The sequence below is a fragment of the Acanthochromis polyacanthus genome, chromosome 14 (genome assembly GCF_021347895.1).
Source record: "Acanthochromis polyacanthus isolate Apoly-LR-REF ecotype Palm Island chromosome 14, KAUST_Apoly_ChrSc, whole genome shotgun sequence".
Lineage (NCBI taxonomy): Eukaryota > Metazoa > Chordata > Actinopteri > Pomacentridae > Acanthochromis > Acanthochromis polyacanthus.
The window spans coordinates 28,962,556-28,982,521 of NC_067126.1; the positions used below are offsets into that span (position 1 = coordinate 28,962,556).

The window sequence follows — 19,966 nt, forward strand, 5'->3', positions numbered from 1 at the left end:
GATATGCTGGGAGCTCAGTTCTTACGCAATAATGAAATATTTTGATCAAGCAATAACAAACAGATGTAATAGTGAAGCTTCAGTCCAGTTTTTACAAGCCTGAGCAGGCTATGACTGATTTGGGTTGTCAGAAAATTGATTCAGTCATACTGGTTAAAGCAACATCATAATGGTGACTATAATGATCATGTACTAATAATGTAATACTGTACATATTGGAGCTTCCAGGTTTATATATCCTTGACCGATGTATTTTTTATACAGTGCATCACGTTCATCAATTGCAAAGTTAACTACTGTGCTGATAATGAGATTGAGAAACTGTACTTGCGCTCAATAGGTTCTGAGGTAAATGCTAATGTCAACATGCTAACATGTTCACTATGACAACATCAACAAGCTGATGTTTAGCAGGTATAATGTTAATACGTCCACCATAAGATGCCAAAGAACTGGACACATTTCAACTTAACAATGGCACTAGATGATCATTCAGGGGATGACCAAAGTTATTATACTATACTTATAATGACACATTTCCACATGAACGAAAGTCATGCAACGACAAACAACCAACTAATTGATCAGCATTGTTTTTGCATGGTTCTCATATATTAGTTCCATTATTTTATGCATGCTTCAACTACTGGTCTCTACATTGGCTGCATCTGTGCTTAAACAAGGCCTCAGTGGAACACCTCGGTAGACAAATGGTCATCTAATGGGCATCACCACTTCCAGCTTAGGACCTGTCTTGAACGGCGTACCCTCCTCTGTCATTTTGTGTTTCCCACCTGCTTCTTCACTACTGACTGTCCAATAAAGGCAAAGATGGCAAAAAAATCTGACAGATTTTTTTCTCATATTAGCAATGGTTCCTCATAATCAGAAATGTAGTATGCAAGCTGACCACTGCAGATAAGCAAGACAAGCGATGAAAAACACAGATACCTACAATACCAGCACCTCTTTATCCAAATATTAGTGGAACTGATGGCCAAAAACTTCACATATTACTTTTATGGCCCATGAAAAACATTTGCTAACCTAATCTTGATAGGCTATTTAAACTTAAATCACAGATGAAATGCTAAAACAGCTACAACTACATCTGCTGCTGCCATTAACCTTAAAAAAGCAGCTGGTGCCCAGATCATATTGTACATTCCGTATATGATGTTGATCTGTCCGCTGTACCTATGCACCTTATCCAAGAAGATTACAGTATTTCACTCAGAGTAAGTCAAAACAACCATGAAGAGTCCCTCTCCCTTTCCTATTCAAACCTAAATGTCTGAGCTCTTAATCCGGTTACTTGCTCTACTGCTGTGTCCTCTCTCTTTATCCAAGACTTGAGGCTTTAAGGCCCCCCACCTCATACACCAATGATAAAGTCAGCGCAGTGTTTGAGTCGGTTATCAAATCTTGCACATACAGCTTGCTGAAATATTGAAAGAAATGAAAAGGGCTTTTTGGGCCTTAAAACTCTTGAAAACAAGAGGCTGCACAATGAAATTCAGAAATAAATGAAAACAATTCAAATGAACTGGCCCACACACTGCAAACGGTTATAAAAGCAGGCAAAAGGTCGACATTTTGAGATGATGCTCAAAATCTGATTATGCATCCATTATGCAACTCATGTGGGAAGGTCTGCCTGAGAACACAGCGGTCAGAACTGGGTCCTTTATGGTTACAAAGAATGGACACATTCATCAAACTGCACATTTTCTTTCCAGTAGCAAAGACTTGGCAGCATCACTTTCGATCAGTCACTGAACACAACAGAGTGTCAGCATCCTACACTCTAATGCTCATGGGAACATATGAAACAAACACCCCAGTGAGAACATAGAACCAGGCTGTGTGCACACAGCGCAGACTCTGATATAGGTGGACAGTGAATTTAAAGGAACAGAGGTCCCACCTGGCGGGGTGCATGCCTCGACAGAAGACTGAACTAGCACAGATCGTCTCTTGGAGGGCATGGGCATCTTCCTCTCTTTGTACTTTGCCAAAGCTGCTTGGACAGCTTCTGTGTGCAGATCTAAGGAAACAAATCAGCACAGTTTAGCTAAAGTACTCAGGAACAAAACTAGACATTTAAAATTTTTTGGCAGTACGGACACATGATTACCAGATCTGAAGCGTTCATCCCGGGTGTTGGCAGCCCGAGACTTGTTGTGTTTGGAACCAGGAAGTATAGCTTGGGATGAGGCCTGGATCCGGTTGTCAATTTGCAGAGATGGATCTACACCTGCAGAGAAACATAACAAAGGCAGGAAAATTACAGTTTAGAACAGAAACTTAAAGTATATCAATATCAATTTCACAAATACCAACAAAACCACTCTTTGCAGAATGTGCCTTGGACATAAAGTGACGGTGCCAAGTATTGCTTGACCAGATCAAGTATCCAGGAGCTTAATCGTAATCCCTACTTATGCTGCTTTCTTTGAATACAGTAGTTTGGAGATGAGAAAGTATTCATTTTAATTAATCCAGCCTCTCTCTCACAGCTCTCCAGCTGCCTCCAAGCGTTCCGAGGGAACAAAATGCAAATTACACAGCCATAACTGAAAGGAGGTGATTAAGCACCATGAATGTCAAAAACACAACATCTTCTTACTGGAGAGTTCTAAAATTATCAGACTCTCAAACTCATCAGCCTCCCAATGCAGTGTATGACTCAAGCAGTGATTCATGCTTTAACTTATGCAATCCTCATTTGAACGTCACTAACTAACTAACTAGTGGTTAGCATCAGAGGGAAAACCCAAGACCACTGCTTGAAGGAAGGTCACCACATACAGAAGAACAAGCTCTATCAGTATGCTTCTTCCTCTGAGGTTTCCATTGTTACATATTTGAAGTATGCAGGGAGGATAAAGTAAAATAACTCAAGAATGAATTCTGATGAGAACTCATGCCATGACAGATGACTAAATTAGATTAATATTATTCTACTGTAGATTGAATTTTTGATCCGGCTCAACCTTTTGACATTTGGCAACAAGCCGATATACTTTGGACAAGTTGCCTGTTAACTGCAAAGAATTTTCATCAACCTCCCTGTTAATTTGCATGTTACAACTTTTAATTCACACACAAATAATTCAACAACATGAACAACTTGTCTGTATTTTTATGCTAAGAAATGACAGGTTTTAGATGCCATTTTAAATGGAATTGAAGGACAGCATGAAACACAATAGGACAGGAATCTTTCAAAGCAGCAGAGCCTGGATGATAACACTGCATCTAACAGTCGTGTAATTAGGTTTGCTTGACAACAAGACAGAGGAGAATAAAGTTTAAAGGAATGCTTCTGTAGTTCGACAGCTTTGTCTTGATAAATAACACAAACTAGTGCCATGTTTCCACTGACTCCTTCCAGTTTCCACCTGCCCTTTCAAAATTTATTCCAGCACACAGTCTAGTTTCTAATGCCCAAAGACTGCATGTTTGATAACCATCAAAGCAGTAGCACAGCAAATAACTGAATACATTACCTTTAGTGTAAGTATGGTGCCCAAGTCCCTCAAGGCTTTTTCTCTAACCTTTTATTTTTGGTGAGATATTGTGTCATTTTAACATTTATTGAAATTAAACCATGTAAGAAGTTCAATGTGAAAAAACTACTTGGTGAACAAACATATGAAATGTTACCCTAACTGCTAACTACTCTTTCTAAGATGTCAGAAGCCAAAAACTTATAAAAACACTAGCTTAAGCTTAAGGAATAAGTTATATTTCAGTAGCTTATTCTATTATTCACTGTGACAAATCTTAACTTGAGGAGAAATGAGTAACTAAAGCTGTTAAATAAAAATAGTGGAGTGGAAAGTACAGTGTTTCTTTCTAAAATGTAATAGAATGGAAGATAAAGTTGCATAAAAGGAAAGTACAAATATCTCCAAACTGTATTTAAATACAGTACTTGGATAATTTTATTCAGTCACTATCAACCATTGAGCCAGTGCCAAATGATAAAAGATAGAACTACTGTAGCATCAGTTCTAAATTACAGCTGAAGCTGTGACCTAATGTGAACACAGACTTAATTACAGCTTACAATAATTTGATTAAGACTAAATGAAAACAAATGGAAGCACTGTCATATTGTGGCATAGCAAAAGGACAGCAAACCCACAAAATGATCCTAAAATTAAGAGTACAGTTAAATAAAAAACATTTACAACCAAACTGACAGTTTTGAGGTTGCTCTGATGTTGTGGTCTTTTTTTACCTGACCTAACAAACCACACAAAGTGGTGGCCTTTGCTTAAACACAAATTAGAAAACAGTTTTGCTGAGGACAGAGTCCTAACCACACCACACTCAGCTAGCTGGATCCAGCATCTAGCCTCTTGGCCCGTCAGACACCCGGCCAGCCAGCCATCAGGCTGCCGGGCTTTTCAGCGGCAGCTTAGTGGGGATCAGTGCGCTCCACACCGTCAGCAACTCTCAGACAGCAGCAGCACACACACTGCAATGCTGAGCAACAATCACACACTTGAAGTAAATCTGCAAAACAACACGAGTTTCAGACACTGCATAAGGTAAAAATAAGATCTGAGGACATTTAAGGACACACCGCACATGGAGCCTGACTCATGCACACACACATATGCTGCATCCCCTGAGCATGGATAGACACATTAATATATGCTGGTCCCTCACATCGCTCTGACAGCCCAGTCACACCACGGCCTTTCCCCTGCTCCCGAAGGAAACAGGTCTATAAAACAAACCAGGACACCAGACCCGGTTGCTGGGCAGAACACACTTCAGAGACACACCACAATGAGCCAATCGGAGGCGTGCTCATGCACAGCAGATGTCTTTATTGGTTCAGAGCGAACCCTGATGAATTTTTGCCACCTGTCTGATGCCAGCACTTACTTACCAGTGCGGTGGATGATGACATGTGTGTGTCTTATTACTTCCTAGAGAGCAAATATGCTTTGCTAACGACTTGCATCAAATAAAAAGTTGTACATATGAGTCAGACTCACGAAATTTCACATGTTCCTTAGAAATGACTGAAAAATAACAGTTTAGCAGTTCAAAAGAGCAGGGGCTGCATTCATTGTCATAAAGTGAAAGTGAAGAAAAGAACTACCACTTAACACAATTCAAACTGTATATCTGTATTTCCACTGAAGAGAGGCAAACAACGCTAATCGGGGCTTCACTTGATGCTAATCAACGTTCACTCACATGTAACCAATTCATTCTTATTTACTGTCTAATAGCTCGGAAGTACTGAAAGCAATTATTTGCAGTAAAATCCAAACACTGAAACATAATCAAAGGATGACAGTGAAATGGAAGGCAGTAAAATATCTTATGAATTCAGGCAGGAAGAGGCCTACAGTCTATAGGACTATTTTAACCATGCAGCTGTTAAACAATAACCCATTGATTCATTGTGCCGGATGGAGGACATTAAATCCCAACACATCTATTCATCCTACTGACGCCATGTGCTGTATATGAAGTATCTCACCCACTCCAAAGCCTTTCTATTTCTGCTCTATATCCATCACTTCCCTTATTTAGGTGTAAAGATCCGGACCGAATGGCTCGAACAATGAATAACACAAAGAAAACATCAAGACCGTGATAACAAGAGTGAGAGGGAGCAAGAGAATGAAGGAGATGATCCACCCAAGCTAAATAACAGACCTGCTAACTCTAGTGGAAAGCCTCGAATGAGCAGCCCACACCAGACTCTGGTTTCCACTTAGGCTCGGTGTTGTGAGAATGAGCCAAACCAAAGACTGCTATGGACATCAGATAGAGGATGGAGAAGCATACAGACAGCAGCTCCTCTTTGGGATTCACCGCAAACCACCTCGATTTATAGGCTGCCAGAAGCGACTAAGACCGACTGACTGCATAACTGGGCCTAAAAATACACTTGGTAGATATATAAATATACTGTATGTCGCCCCCACACAGATAAATACTACACACTAACTTCACACCTCCCAGTTTTTCAAAATGAATACCTCTCTTCTCAAACACCCACTGGCAGACACAGGATGGCAAGTACAAATATGAACAGTCTGGCAAAAAAATAGAAAAAAATCCCCTAAATAATCTGCGTCCTGTAAGACAAACAACTTACCTGAAAAGAGTAATCACTTACTATCAAGAGCTTAGCATTTGCATTATGAAAGCAGCATAAAAAGCACTCAAAAATATATTGAGACAGAGATCTCTAGATAACAATTTTCCTCATGTTTTCCTTCTCTTGCTTTTTAGGCAACTACTTTCATTTGGCTGCACATAGCTGATGAAGAACTAAGGTATTAATAACAGACCAGATAGTCACAAGACCACCATTAAGTCCTGAATTAAAAGCAAAACGGCAGACTAGCAGACATGATCTAATGAGATAAGTGAAGAAGCAATTCCATAATTCACTGCGGTATCCCTTGTGATAACCTCATCACCATGTGACGTGTGATCTAGTATCTCAATAAATACCAAATGTACTCAACTTTTGCAGGCGACTTCTGAAATAGTTTTAACTTTGCTTTCATTTTTTTCCCTGGGATTTAAGCTTTGATTTCTCCTTACTGTGTCTTCAGTTGCACCTCTGCAAACTCCATTGTGGCTTGTTTTATAATAAAAGCAAAATGTGTCACATAAATAAATCTCCTGTAACTTTACCAGACGATTATTCTCATTCTCTTTGCTCCAGTAAGGACACGATGCTAACTGCTATGCTAAGAGGCAGTCAGAGCTAAGATCAGACCAGTCCTGGACAGAAAATGTGCTGCAGGCCCGTGTGCCTTACCTTGAATCTGTGGGATGTACGGTGCCAACAGCTTGCCTCTTTTCTTCTCATAGCCCTTCTGAGTGATGTCCCCTGTACAGACAGAGACAGAGGAATAGAGGAACAGACAGACAGAGACAGAGAAAGAGAAGGCAGGGGGGGGCAGAGAGATGAGTCATTAGCTCAGCCGTGCCTTGGTGTTATGTGTGTGTCTGTGCGCGCACAACTGCCTCAGGATCACACTGCCAGGCTGGTCACACTGGCACCACGGGGCACCACATGCAGTTTGGGGTAGCAGATGATCAGCTCCTACCAACTGCATGTCTCTCTCTCAAACACACACACACACACACACACACACACACACACACACACACACACACACACACACACACACACACACACACACACACACACACACACACACACACACACACACACACACACACACACACACACACACACACACACACACACAAAAAGTGATGCTGCAATTGCTCGTGTAAGTGCATAAAAAAATCATGGAGTGGAGAATTTCCTCTGAATACTTGAATGATGGCATCAGCTGAGAAAGAGGTATTTAAAAGATCATTTGTCTGGAATATTTTCCCTCTCAATATTTTCACCAAAAGTAAAAAACACTGCTGTCAGCAAAAACTGAATCCGCCTCAGTTGTCTCCCCACACATAATTTCAGATCAGGCCGTGTGTTATTCAGCAGTCATATTTGAAAAGAATATCAACGCATATGGTTTTCCATTTCTGAAATTTAAGTACGGTAAATGAAGAGAGAGAAAAATGAGGACAGATGGGGACAGAGAGATAAGGAAACATGTGGACAGTGAAGGTATATCATGGCTCTGGAAATGCAGAAATACACTACTGTGCAAAAATTTTACGAACTAAAAGTAAAGTAAGGATGTCTTCAGAGACAATGCCATGAATAGTTTTTATTTATCCATTAACTTTATAGGGAATGCAGCAAACAGAAAAGCCAAAATCAAATCAATTTGACTTTCAAAGAGCACCAGTTCCCCCAGGTACACATGCATACAGTTTCTCAAAATGCTTGGCAGGGAGTTTGTTCCACTTCTTCTGTGAATTCAGGCTTTTGCAATGTCTTCTGTCTCTTCATGTAACCCTATATAAGGACTTGATGATGCAGAGATTTTAGGGCCCGGTGGGGACTACAGCATCTATACCAGGACTCCTCGTTATTCTTGTGGCTGAAGATGGTGCTTTAGGACTCTGGCTCTGTACTTGGGGTAACTGTCATGCTGCCAAATGGATTTGGGACCAATAATATGCTTCCCTGATGGTGCTGTGAGATGGACCTAGACAAACAAAGTGCCTAAATCTGCTGTGTAATAGTGTATCTCTTCTCTGCTCTGTCACCACAATTAGCTAGAAAGTGATGAAAAGAGCGATCGTTATCTTCCTTAAATGACAATAAGCAGCATAAAGTGACCTGGATCTGGTTTACATTCATTTCTGACTTACAGTATTATGTATGACACAGTAATTAGGAAAATTTATCCATTGTTGTCCTCGTATGACAAAGGCAACGCTGTGTTTTTTTTTTTACAATTTGACAGTTCACCCTTAAATCCGGTCCTTGTAGCTGCAGTGTATATTTTTTAGGAATTGAGGAAAAAATTGCATTTTAGTCGTAGCTGTCACAGCGTGGATTGCTTTGTCAACTACACACAGAACGCAGTGTCCTTGAATGCCTTTATCCAAGAAGAAAGGAAATAGCAAAATACAGCATATTTGCAGTGTGAGTTAGAAGCTCATAAAGAACAAACGCATCACTAAATGACAGTGTCATCAAAATGCCAAAAACGTTGCAACGCATCCTTGTCCGCATGAGGTCTGCTCAAAAGACAGAGAAGTAGGTCACTGAGTTTGGAGTATTTTGGCTGCTCGTGGATCATTTGGGGTTGTAAGATGTCATTGTGCTTCCGTACAACAGACACTGCTGTGGGCCAGGCTGATGCAGATGGGGTGGAGACGTTTTTAGTTGACAAAAGGCGTATTGATTCACTCAGAGTGGGCTGACTGACAGAACGTCTTAAACACAAACCATGAGAACACTGCTATGCTCCCACATAACCTCCTCTCTAACAAGCTGTAACACCTCTAAAGATGGAAGTAAACAAACAGGACTGGCAACAAAACTGTGACGGGCGAAGGGCTTTGTGGAAAACATGTCAGACAGACATTCGGGCTGTTAGGAGCGTCACAGCCACTTCGCGCCACATATGTGCTGGTTTGGAAGGAAGCTAGAAATGTTCACAATAGTCTACGCAAGAGCTCAGTGTCAGCTTCCAGTGGATGTTGACACTCAAATGAAGAGGTATCACACTGTGGTCTTTACTACAGGCTCACAGTGAGGCTCATGAGGGTGTAGATCAGATGAAAAAGCAATAGCGTACAATAAAGCTCTCTGACCACAGCAACTTGATTAACTGTCTCCCCATGTGCTTCCATTTCTCTATCCTACCTTGGGGAACACTTAGTTTGGCTTGCCTGTTTTTGAAGTGGTAATTTCTCAAATGCAAACTCCGCAAATGGAATCTTCAATTCTACCCAGTCATACCATGCATCCTACGAGCGCTCGTGTTCTTTATTTAGTTAGTTATTGAGCATATATCACTGCACAGGATATTCACGTGACTGTCTTTGCCTGCTCTTCATGTCTGTTGAACACAACAGTGTGGTAATGTGAAGGCAGGTGTTGTTGGTCCCACTGGTTGCCGCGCTGCCCGCTGGTCCTGAGTCACCAGTAACAACTGAATGACTGCACTGTTAACTGTCCAGGAGAAATTGAGGCTAGCAACAATGCAGCGCTGTCCACAGGCCCAGCCAACACTGACTCTTTCTGGTGATAAGTTCTCTGTTCGTGTGTGTTTGTGCGTGCATCAGTACATGTGTGCGTGTCTGCACACCATAGCAGCAAACCAGCTTGACAACCGCACAATAGAGGGCTATTCTCTGCCACGGCTCCAAATTCTGGCTAGCGGCCTCAGTGGCCAAGCAGCCCCTAGCACACACTGATCCATCAAGTTATGTCTCAGTGAAGCTAATCTTTTGATCTGAGAACAAACAGCTTAGTCATTAAATATGGAGGAATGGACTAAGACATTCAACGGTAAACAGTGACCCTTACCCTGAATCTTAAAAAAACAAAACAACGAACACCAGAGGATTACAATGCTTCCGGTGCACGTGTGCATGAACAAGTGAGTTTGCAGATGTTGGCACTTATACTGCAGACAGACACGCTATATTGCCTCTCTGTTTGAATTTTAAGTGCCTCCATAAGAGAAAAATGGGAGGATTCAAGGGTCAATATGTGGCCTGCTGCCTGGGGAATAACAGAAGGGGGAGAAGAGAGTGGGATGAAGGGGGGGTGGCAGATTGAAAGACGGATAGAGGGACGTGTAGTGCCTATTACACAGTCCCAATAGCTGAGCTGTGGCTTGTAGTATATTTGAAGAAGAAACACTTCAGTTGACCCCCTTCAACCTTCTGCACTGAATACAGGCTTTGCCATGTAATTGAGCTGTAAATAAAAGAGTTTCTAAGCGCACACCTGTGAGAACAGACAATGGGGGGTGGAGTGGACAAATACTACGAATGAATGTGTCAAAAAGGAAGGCAAACAGAAGCGTAAGACGAAGAGGTGAGAGAGAGAGGAGGCTTTTATGTTGTGATGTAAGAAAATTATCATCAGGGGCTCAGCTGGAAGGCAGCATCCACCTTCACCAAAACTGTGATCTTTTGTTCACTTCCTCCCTCCACTCTAACCTCTTCACCTTCATGTCAACCATTGAGGGTTCACTGTCTACACATACTAAGCATTCCTGTCATCCTCTGACCTCCAGACACTCTCTTTTCAATTACCTTCAGCAGATCCCGCTGAGGAGAAAATAAAGAACAACAGAAGGACTGCTTGTCCAAAGTCCACATTTTTGGGGGGTACAAACATCGGTCTTGCCACACTACTCTTCATCCATCTCAAGTGACAAAATGTTATTTACCAGAAAGTGTAAGCTTTTTTTTCCTGGCACATTATCCAATCTTGTTACCGTAAACATTCCTCTCACCCGGCCCTGAATCCAATTTCGAAAGAGATGGTCAATCTTGTGACACAGTGACAGGAAGAGAGCCTGCTGTCCTCTGCTTTGTCTTATTGACTATAATTGACTGATGGCTATTGAGTGTAATTGACTGCTGGCTACTGACTGGAGCTGCTCCTCCAATAAGGCCCATTAGAGAATTGCCTTGCATCTACCCAGACAGAGCTCTTCAATCAGGAGGGAGACATGGAAAAGTGTATCACATTCCTCTACAAGTCAGCACAAACACATTAATAGATAATGAAACTTTGAATGAAGACAGTGAGATTGATTTTACTTTTCGGTGTGAACCTTACTTTAATCTGAATAGTAAAAAACAAACAAACAAAAAAAAACCACGACAAGGTGTTCGCACACATTTTCTTTTTTGTTTTTTAGATGCAGTAAGCTATCATAGATGTCATCCATTCCTGTCAGCATTCTCACTTGTTAGATACATGTATATGTAAATGAGCACATGGATGTATAAGCAGCAGACACAGCTGCAGCAAGCACTTGACAATTGTACTGCAACAATCTCAAAGTCTAAAGTCCTGAGTGTGTGGATACGAGTCTGCCACAGTAAATAACACTAAAGATGGGTGATATTTAACACTGTAATTAGAAATACATGATATTTTTGCTGATATCCAATAGTTAGACTCATTTCTGGCTGATTGCCGATGTCGATATATGCACATATTGTTTCCACCTAATTGCAAATGACATCAAATCCCTCCAGCAGTGGAATTAACATATTATTATGCCTGCTCTTATCATGGTGGCCCACTGGCAGGTGCAAACATAAATCCTACTCTTCTCAAAATGTGCACATACAGTCGGCAAAAAAATAAAATTCTGTAACCTAAACATGGAACAAGTCATATTTATTTTTATGTAACGTTTTCAAACATATATGTCAATCAATGTGCAATTTAGGCTGATGTCGATATCTCCTTTTAAAGCCTTTTTTGGCTAATAAAACGACATGTATCATCCCCTACAATGATACAATTGTATTGTGCCAAGTTCTCATATAGGGATATAGTGTTTCACAGCTTGAACTGTATTTCTAAATGCATGAGAAATTCAGTTAATTATTTTTATCAGCTAATCTGCCAATTACTCTCTCATTAATATCTCAAATATATTCAGTGTATTATCCCAGAAGACAAAGACACCAGCAAATTTTCGCATAAGTTCTTATCAATGAGCAAAAAAGATGCTGTGATGATAATCGCAATACAAATTTATCCCCAGCAATATTTATTTCCCAAAGAATAATTCTAAATTTCTCCTGAAATAAAGCCTCTCGTGTCTGTACCACACTGCCACTCTCTCTTCTCAACTGACCAATAGCCTGAGAGGTGGCCCCACCCATCCATAATGTCAGTTCCTGTGCCAGTCTGACCTATAATGTGCCAACGTTGCTGCCAAGTCAGCAATCAAGCTGTCTGCCCTTCAGCCACAGAAAACCACAGCTAAGTATCTAGGCAGTGCAGCATTTGCTCTCTCGGCTTGTGTGTTGATTCCAGTAAAAGCAGATGTGGCCAGTTGTCATTTAGCATTAGCTGTGCAGCAGACAAATGCCGGTGTTACACGTTTGGATTAGGTTTTACTCTAGACAGACATGCAAATGTTGCAAAATTTCCACTGCATATTTGCAGTGGGTTATATATTATTTAGGGACCCAAAAGGAATATTTCAGATGTGCACAGTGGGCTCTGTGCATCATTCCAGTCATTATCAGACTTTAGAATAGATTAAATGAACTTCTGCCTCTCGCATCTTTTTCCATCTTGTCTTACAAAACATATTTGTCACTGCTGAGGAAGTAGGAACACAAACACTAATAAGGACGGAAAAGAGACAGATGGAGCAAAAGCACCACAACACAGACTCAACCACATGTCTAGCTTATTAGTCTGTCTAGATGACAAAAAACGCTAAACAAGCTGCAGAAAAAGTACAGTTAAAAGGATAGTGTGCAGAGACCGCAGCGGACCCTTATTAAACAGTTTGAACAGACACAAGACAGGCAGAGTCACTCACATGCAGAAGCAGAGCAGCGACGACACGTCTTCAGCACAGACGGAGGGATGGAGGGGCAGCAGAAGAGGCCAGCGGCAGAACATAGACAGTCAGGTCAGCGGAGGCTGACCAGCTAATACAGACTAACAGGAAAGCTCTAAGAAGTCTTGCTGTCATAAGTCAGGCCCTTCAGCATCCTTTGTTTCCTTTCATAGTGAGAGCAAGAGAATGAGAAAACCCCATCTCCCTCATCCTGCCTTCCGATCACTCCCCTCCCACTCGCCCTCTCCCAAACCCCATGCTCCCGACACCCCCCTTCTTCAACCGACTGCCCCTGACATCCCCCCTTTTCCCTCTTGCTCTCTCTCACTCTTTCCATCCCTCCCTTCTTCTCTCTCCTCCCAGCTAAGGTCTCTACAAAGCCAAGCTAGGCTGCAGGATTAGGGTGTCAAAGCAAACCCCTGCCCCCCACCTTCCCACATACCGATCTCGCACACCACACACACTGTACAACAACTATGAAGCGGGTTCGTTAGCCTTGTTACAACACGCTCATACAGGTCAGGTTACAGAACCTGAAAACCTTGTTTTGTGGTGAAGAGAAAGCCTCTGTGCCTGTGTAGGCAACCACAGCATTAGATTTAATACTTGCTACAACAATACAAACACCACAACTGAAAAAAGAAGTCATTTTTGTGCACCATGCTGGATGTAGATGCAAACACACAACCATACAGACGGCCAGTTCACACCTGCCTTTAAACACAGTAACCCAGTGGCTCTAACTTCTAATGGTTGTAATTCTGCTGTAATTTCCAACTGAAAATCGCTCTGTGAAAATTTTAGCCTATATTTTAGAGAGAAGCAGAAGCTACACTGGGATAAGATTAGGCTCACCTTTGATGTGGAGGAAATAAACTGCCCCGTATTTAGACTCACTGGAGATAGAGTACTACAGAAGTCCCACTGGGCCTTCACTGTCTGCGCATGTGCACATTAGTACTTCATTTTAGAAATCAGTGACCCAATCACCCTCTAGCAATAAGTTTAAATGAAAACCTGCATATAATTAAGCTAATTATTGCTTGGGAACAGACACACCAATGAACCTTCAAATACACTCAAGCAAACACCCACACACAATAGATCACAACTGATCTTGTTTGTTTCTACAGATTAAGATGAACTACATGTCACCTTTGACTTTTGGTTCAAACACCTGTGTTTAAACTCACATGATCACTTGTTAAGCCACATACATTGAGAGAAAAAACACTGCAGTGAAATAAAGTTAAATAAAAAAGCCATTGGGGAAGTACTACACTTATGAAAATTAAAATTAGAGAACACACAATTAGTCCATGAACTGTTTACTTGAGCAACAAAGAATTAATTGATATCTTGTTGTTGTAGTTGCAGATTCTATTGTGCAAACATTTTCATAAACGACAGCACATTCACTATCTTTGGATAATAGGCTAAATAAAAACAAACAGTATAAATACGCCACTGCAATTATGGGCATTTCATACACAAAAGGTAGCAGAGTGATGATCAGTTAATCAAAAAGCTAATCAGCAGATCACTGAGGCATGAAAACAATCATTGAATCCCAGCCACTGTTTTACTGAGAAGGCAATGTACTGTATGAACAAAGTGTTTTTCCTAATGTTAGAAGTTACAGTCTGGTGCAGTGCTGAACTGCAATATTAATGTATTGATGTTTTTATATTTTCTCCTTGGGAACTTCCAAATGGCATTTTTTAGTCAAATGGTTTAGAGCCAATAAAACCTGCATTTGCTAGTGTTTTATTCAATTTTCCCACATTGCACAAGAGTTTACAGCAGCCCTGGAATTGTTTTATTTTCCATTTAATAATGGACCAAATCATTTTAGGTCACAAAATGAATATGACTTCCTGCTGCACACAGAAGTATAGTACCTTCCAATAAAACCAAGAGATTCCTGTAACCTCAAGGCTGTAAGAAAAGTGTGAATAAATATCTACTCTTTTGCACAGCTCAAGTCATACTGAATGACACGACTGCACAGTGTAGGATCATTTATGTGACACGCATCCTACTGGAAGGTTAAAGACAGTCAGGGTCGGAAGGAAGAAGGGTAAGTGTTGCAGAAAAGAGGGACTGATTGAAGATGACAAGGAGCTTGAAACTGAGAGCCAGCTGGAGAAACGTAGGGGGCTGGGACTATCCGAGGGAGGCTTTAGGGTGAATTTAGAGACAGAAGGGGGGGATGAGGAGTGAAAAGATAGAAGAGGAAAAAAGGAGGAATAACAGAGGACGTGATTAAAAGGTAATGACTTCCTCTTCCTTTCACTAGACACACATGCTGACACACACACACACTCACTGATAACCCTGATCCTAAAGCGCCTGGGCGTCTCTCAGTCTCCATCCATCAACGGCTCCAATCACACTGTCGTATCACTTTTAATTAAGTAGTGCCAACGAATTAGGAGACTGAACGAACCCTCCATTACCACTTTGCTAATACATAACCCCCTCATCACATATGCACACACACACACACACACACACACACACACACACACACACAGCCCAAAAATCTCCCTCCATCCCCCCCAGGCTCTGTATGGCTGGTGAGCAGACAGACAGCGTGAATAATAAGACATTAGATGCAGCGCTGCCTTACACAGGGGGCCCTGCAGCTGTGCACTGATTTGGGGAGCAGACAAGAGGGGGGCCATAATTAACCATCACAAATAAACACTGATACTGTATGCGCACACATCAAAGGAGCACACATGCACAACACACAATGCTCACACCAGTTCTCACAAAGAGACAGATGTAGATCCACTCAACAGCAAATACTACAGCAGAGCAGGGATCCCGGCAAGGCACATGGAAACACACACGTCTATGTGGACAAACATACAAACGCTGCATGGCGGAGAAAGTTGTTGTGCTAAATCAAAACTATGGAGCCCTGAGGGACACAGACCGAACTGGTCACATCACTGTGTGCGTTTTTGAGCACTATTATGTGTTCATAATGAAGATGTTTTGTGGGAAGTGAGTGCATTTTGGCTGTTTGCAGATCTTAGGGTAAAGCTAGACCCAAGGTAAGGTTTGGGTTTGTAGATAAAATGGTTAGGGAATCCACTGTGTCAACAGGCATCTACACAAGTATCTAAATATGTGTGTTTGTGAAAGTGAGACAGAGAGACTGGCCTGGCTCCAGTCCAAACATACTCATCTCAGCTCCACTTAGACATATGATACGCAGGTTGCACCGAGCTGCACAGTAACTGAGCGATGTGCTGCTATTGTGGCTCTCAGCCAGAGTTTCATGATGTGTAAACACACATCTTACCTACAAGAACAACAGCAGAAGATGTGCAAACTAACATCGTGCAGCACAACTGAAACACAGCTCAACTAACACACAACTGTTCTCTCTGTACTTGTGTTAGGATATTCATATTCTTTTGCCTTCTTACAAATTAAATCTGCTAAGAACGGGGCTTAGAGCTGTCATAAGTGATCTACCATCAAAATAATAAACAATTTAATATATTATTGCCTTTATAAGTGCAAATGGCAACAAGGAAAAGGGCAAAACTGTCACAGAAAACAGTTTAAGGCTAGATTGTCCCATTGTCTGGGTGTGTTCATGGTGCCTGTGTGTTAGTGTGTATGTCTCAGCGTGTGTGATTTGTAGAGCGAGGTATCTGTGTGACAAGCGTGACCAGTGTGGGAGCCTCAGACTCTGCCCTGAAACACAAGACTATGTTCACAGCCAACAAGCGCAACTGTGCCTCCAGCTGCACTGTGATGGAGTAACTGCTGTATTATACATGTTCAGCTCAGAAGTGCCACCCTTACTGTACTCCCTGACACTTCACTTCTCCAGTAGTATGCTTATAAGTCAGCTGCAAGTGGTGACAACTACCAGATCTGTTTTCAGCTGCAGAACACCATGTGTACTATTGACATCTGGCTAACATGTTCGGGCTGATGGTGTGGTAATGGAGCGAGAAGAGTTGCAGAAATCCACTAAAAAAAATTCAAAAGTAGTGTTGAACTAACTGGAGTTTCAATGAACCTGTCTTTACTGCAAAATTTCTGGCTGTGTGTGTGAGTTCACTCCAGTTCCCTCAGAAAACGACTGAAACATCCAGCAGTTATTACTCGAGCTGGAAGTAACCTTCACACACCAGTGAACCCCCACTGTTTAATGAGACGGGTAGGAGACTGAAACTGCACCATGTACCAGGTTGTTTAGTTCATGAGTGTGAGCAGCTTTAACAGGGAAGAAGTCAAGTCAAGCAAAGTCTGACTGATTTCCACTAACAGCCGTTATTCATGGGATCACAGCTCTGTTCTCAAGCTTAACAATCTAATTTGTCTCAATTCAAAAGTCAAAAACACAGAATGGTCTTCCCTAATAGGAAATCTGCTGCTATTGTCCAGATGCTATTCGGTGTGCTTAGCCACACATGCAGCATACAGTCCGACTGTCTGACATTCCTCAAGGGACCTGTTAAAAAACCTCAGCAGAAAACTAATGCTTCTTGCAGACTGAGGCTCTGATTAATCTAGAGGTGAAAATTACTTCATATTTTTCCGCTAAAACGTTTTTTTCCTAGACATGCCATATGATACGCAGAAGAGAAATACAAACCTACCACATCATTAAAAGCTCCTCTGTGCCCTCCAAAGTGAACCATAAAGAAATATTGAGGAACAGTTATAACAACTGGCTTCGTCTGCTGTCAAAGTACTGAACTTTTCGACTGATTCTAGCTCCCACCTATCTGGCAGGCAGATGCAGCTTACAACAATTCCAGCATTCACCGTTGTGCAGAAAGACACGGCTTCTCCAGCATTTGAGATACAAGTCGAACGGCGTCCCATCTGAAGCTCCCAGCTCTGTGGGTTCTGCTTACTTCTCCGTATGGTCTCAGAGGATGGGAAGAGATTTATTGTCTTCTTCTTTGACTGGTTATTACCATATGAATGGCGATGTTTCACCGGCTTGACACAAGCTTAGCCATTAAGCTCCTTGCATAGATACGCACACACACAAACACGTTTCTTATCGTGAGGAATAGCAGGGTGGGAGAGTGTTGAGTGTTTTGGCATAAACAGACAAAAACATCTACACATGGGCACCGTGGCAATCCAATTAAAGAGTGCACAGACAGATATACTTAGTGGTGTCAGAGGCGCAAGATACTGCCCCCAACTGTGTGTGTGTGTTTGTGTATCCATATCTATATGTCAGGGGGCAGAGCTAACTAGCCACATGGTAAAGTCTTTTGTTCTTCCTCTATGATTCATGACTGGGTATTGGCAGAAAGCCCAGCATTGGAGTGTGATTACATGAAACTGTGTGTGTGTGTCTATGTTTACCCTTTACAGTAAAGAAACATACTATAGGTCCACTATTTCCTGTCATCACTATGGATGTGAAATGGTATGCTTCCAAATGTACACACAGGTCTTGACAGATTGTAGAGCAGAGCTGTGCAGGTGAGAGAAAATCAACAGAGTGCAGGTCAACAGAACAAGCAGATGGACACACAATGTGCAACAACGTGCTTTAGCACAACAACTATGTAGCTTCCAGCAGCAATGGAGACGATATTATGTGTCCATACAACAACGAAACTAAAGGGTGGCTTTGTTAGAAAGCAGCAGTCTACTCAGCTATCTCCAAAATGTTATCAGAAAAAGGCAGGCGCTCTTTTGTTCTTCATATCTAATTACAAAATTGAATGCAACGAGGTTATATAAATGATCCTGCGCAGCATTTAAACCACATTGAGGACCTTGATCTCGGTAGTGCTCTTAAAATCTCACAACTAGAGAGAAGAGCTTCAAATGATGATGACTTTTATTTATAAAGTTATCTGTATAATGTCTGTAAATTGTCAGAAAAAAGTCAAAACCATATGTTTTCAGAGTTTAGGGGGATGCTTTTAAATTTCTTGTTTTAATTCCTAAAAAGCTAATTCCTAAAAAATCTTGACGCCACTCAGGCGCTACTAATCTTTTTCAAGCTCATTATAACTCTGAGAAAACAAATAATCAAATGGTAACACATTTATTTGCAATATAAAGCACAGCACATGATGCCAGTGTTGCAGAGGTGATATTACCGAGTGAAACCTGAACAATGTGAGCAACAATAGTGGGACTAGCCATGTATCAAGAGAGAAAACGACAGTAATTTCAGCATAACACTACAATTTGAGTTCAACCAATAATCGGCCAGGCACATTAAAAAATAAAAAATAAATCCTGTATCAGTTACAATGTTGCACACAAAAGATCCTCACAATGAACAAGCTACAGGTAACAACTGTCATTTTTGTTCAATAAATTGCTTTTATGATTGATCACAATGGAACCCGAATGGATGCACTCTTTGACACAAACAGTACAACACATCGATCTCACCAGGCCTTGGACAGGATGACCATAAGCCTCACCTCTCATCCAACACCATCTGTTTCTTTCTTTCCATTTCCTGCCCTCTCTATATCACAAACCCACTATTCCAACACCTAAAAATATACAGTCGAGGTGTCGCAAACACTCTTCCTTCCTGCTCTGCAGACATCATCCTTATGTTCCCATGTCACACTTTGCCATCTTTGTTTTCACATTTCAGCTTGCAGACCCTACACATATTTTTTTAAATCTGTTTTTACGTAAAACAAAGGGGATGATCAGAATCCCACCTTGATGAAACTGTCACACATTTTTCAAACTACCATATCATCTCTACCTCTACTAGCATTTCAGCAACGGAAAGCTTTAAAGCTTGTATCACTTCAGGACATCATCACCTTAAAGAGCCCATATTATGCACACTTACAGGTTTATGATTATGTTTTGGAGAATATGTTGACCAGCTTTAATGTTAAAAAAACATCTTATTTTTACAAGACTGTTCATTGCTGCAGCTCCTTTTATCACTTTCTGTTTAAAATGCTCAGTTTTAGCTCCTGACTCTTATAGACTTCCCTTAT

At 41.3% G+C, this 19,966-nt stretch overlaps 1 protein-coding gene across 1 annotated transcript in view; it reads right to left on the bottom strand.

Annotated features, from left to right (window-relative positions):
• Positions 1-19,966, bottom strand: part of LOC110952572 (disco-interacting protein 2 homolog A-like) — an 89,544-nt gene that overhangs the window by 30,079 nt on the left and 39,499 nt on the right. Inside the window, 3 exon segments of the mRNA XM_051958638.1 lie at positions 1,928-2,047; positions 2,138-2,257; positions 6,812-6,883. Of these exon segments, the coding sequence (XP_051814598.1) occupies positions 1,928-2,047; positions 2,138-2,257; positions 6,812-6,883 (312 nt within the window).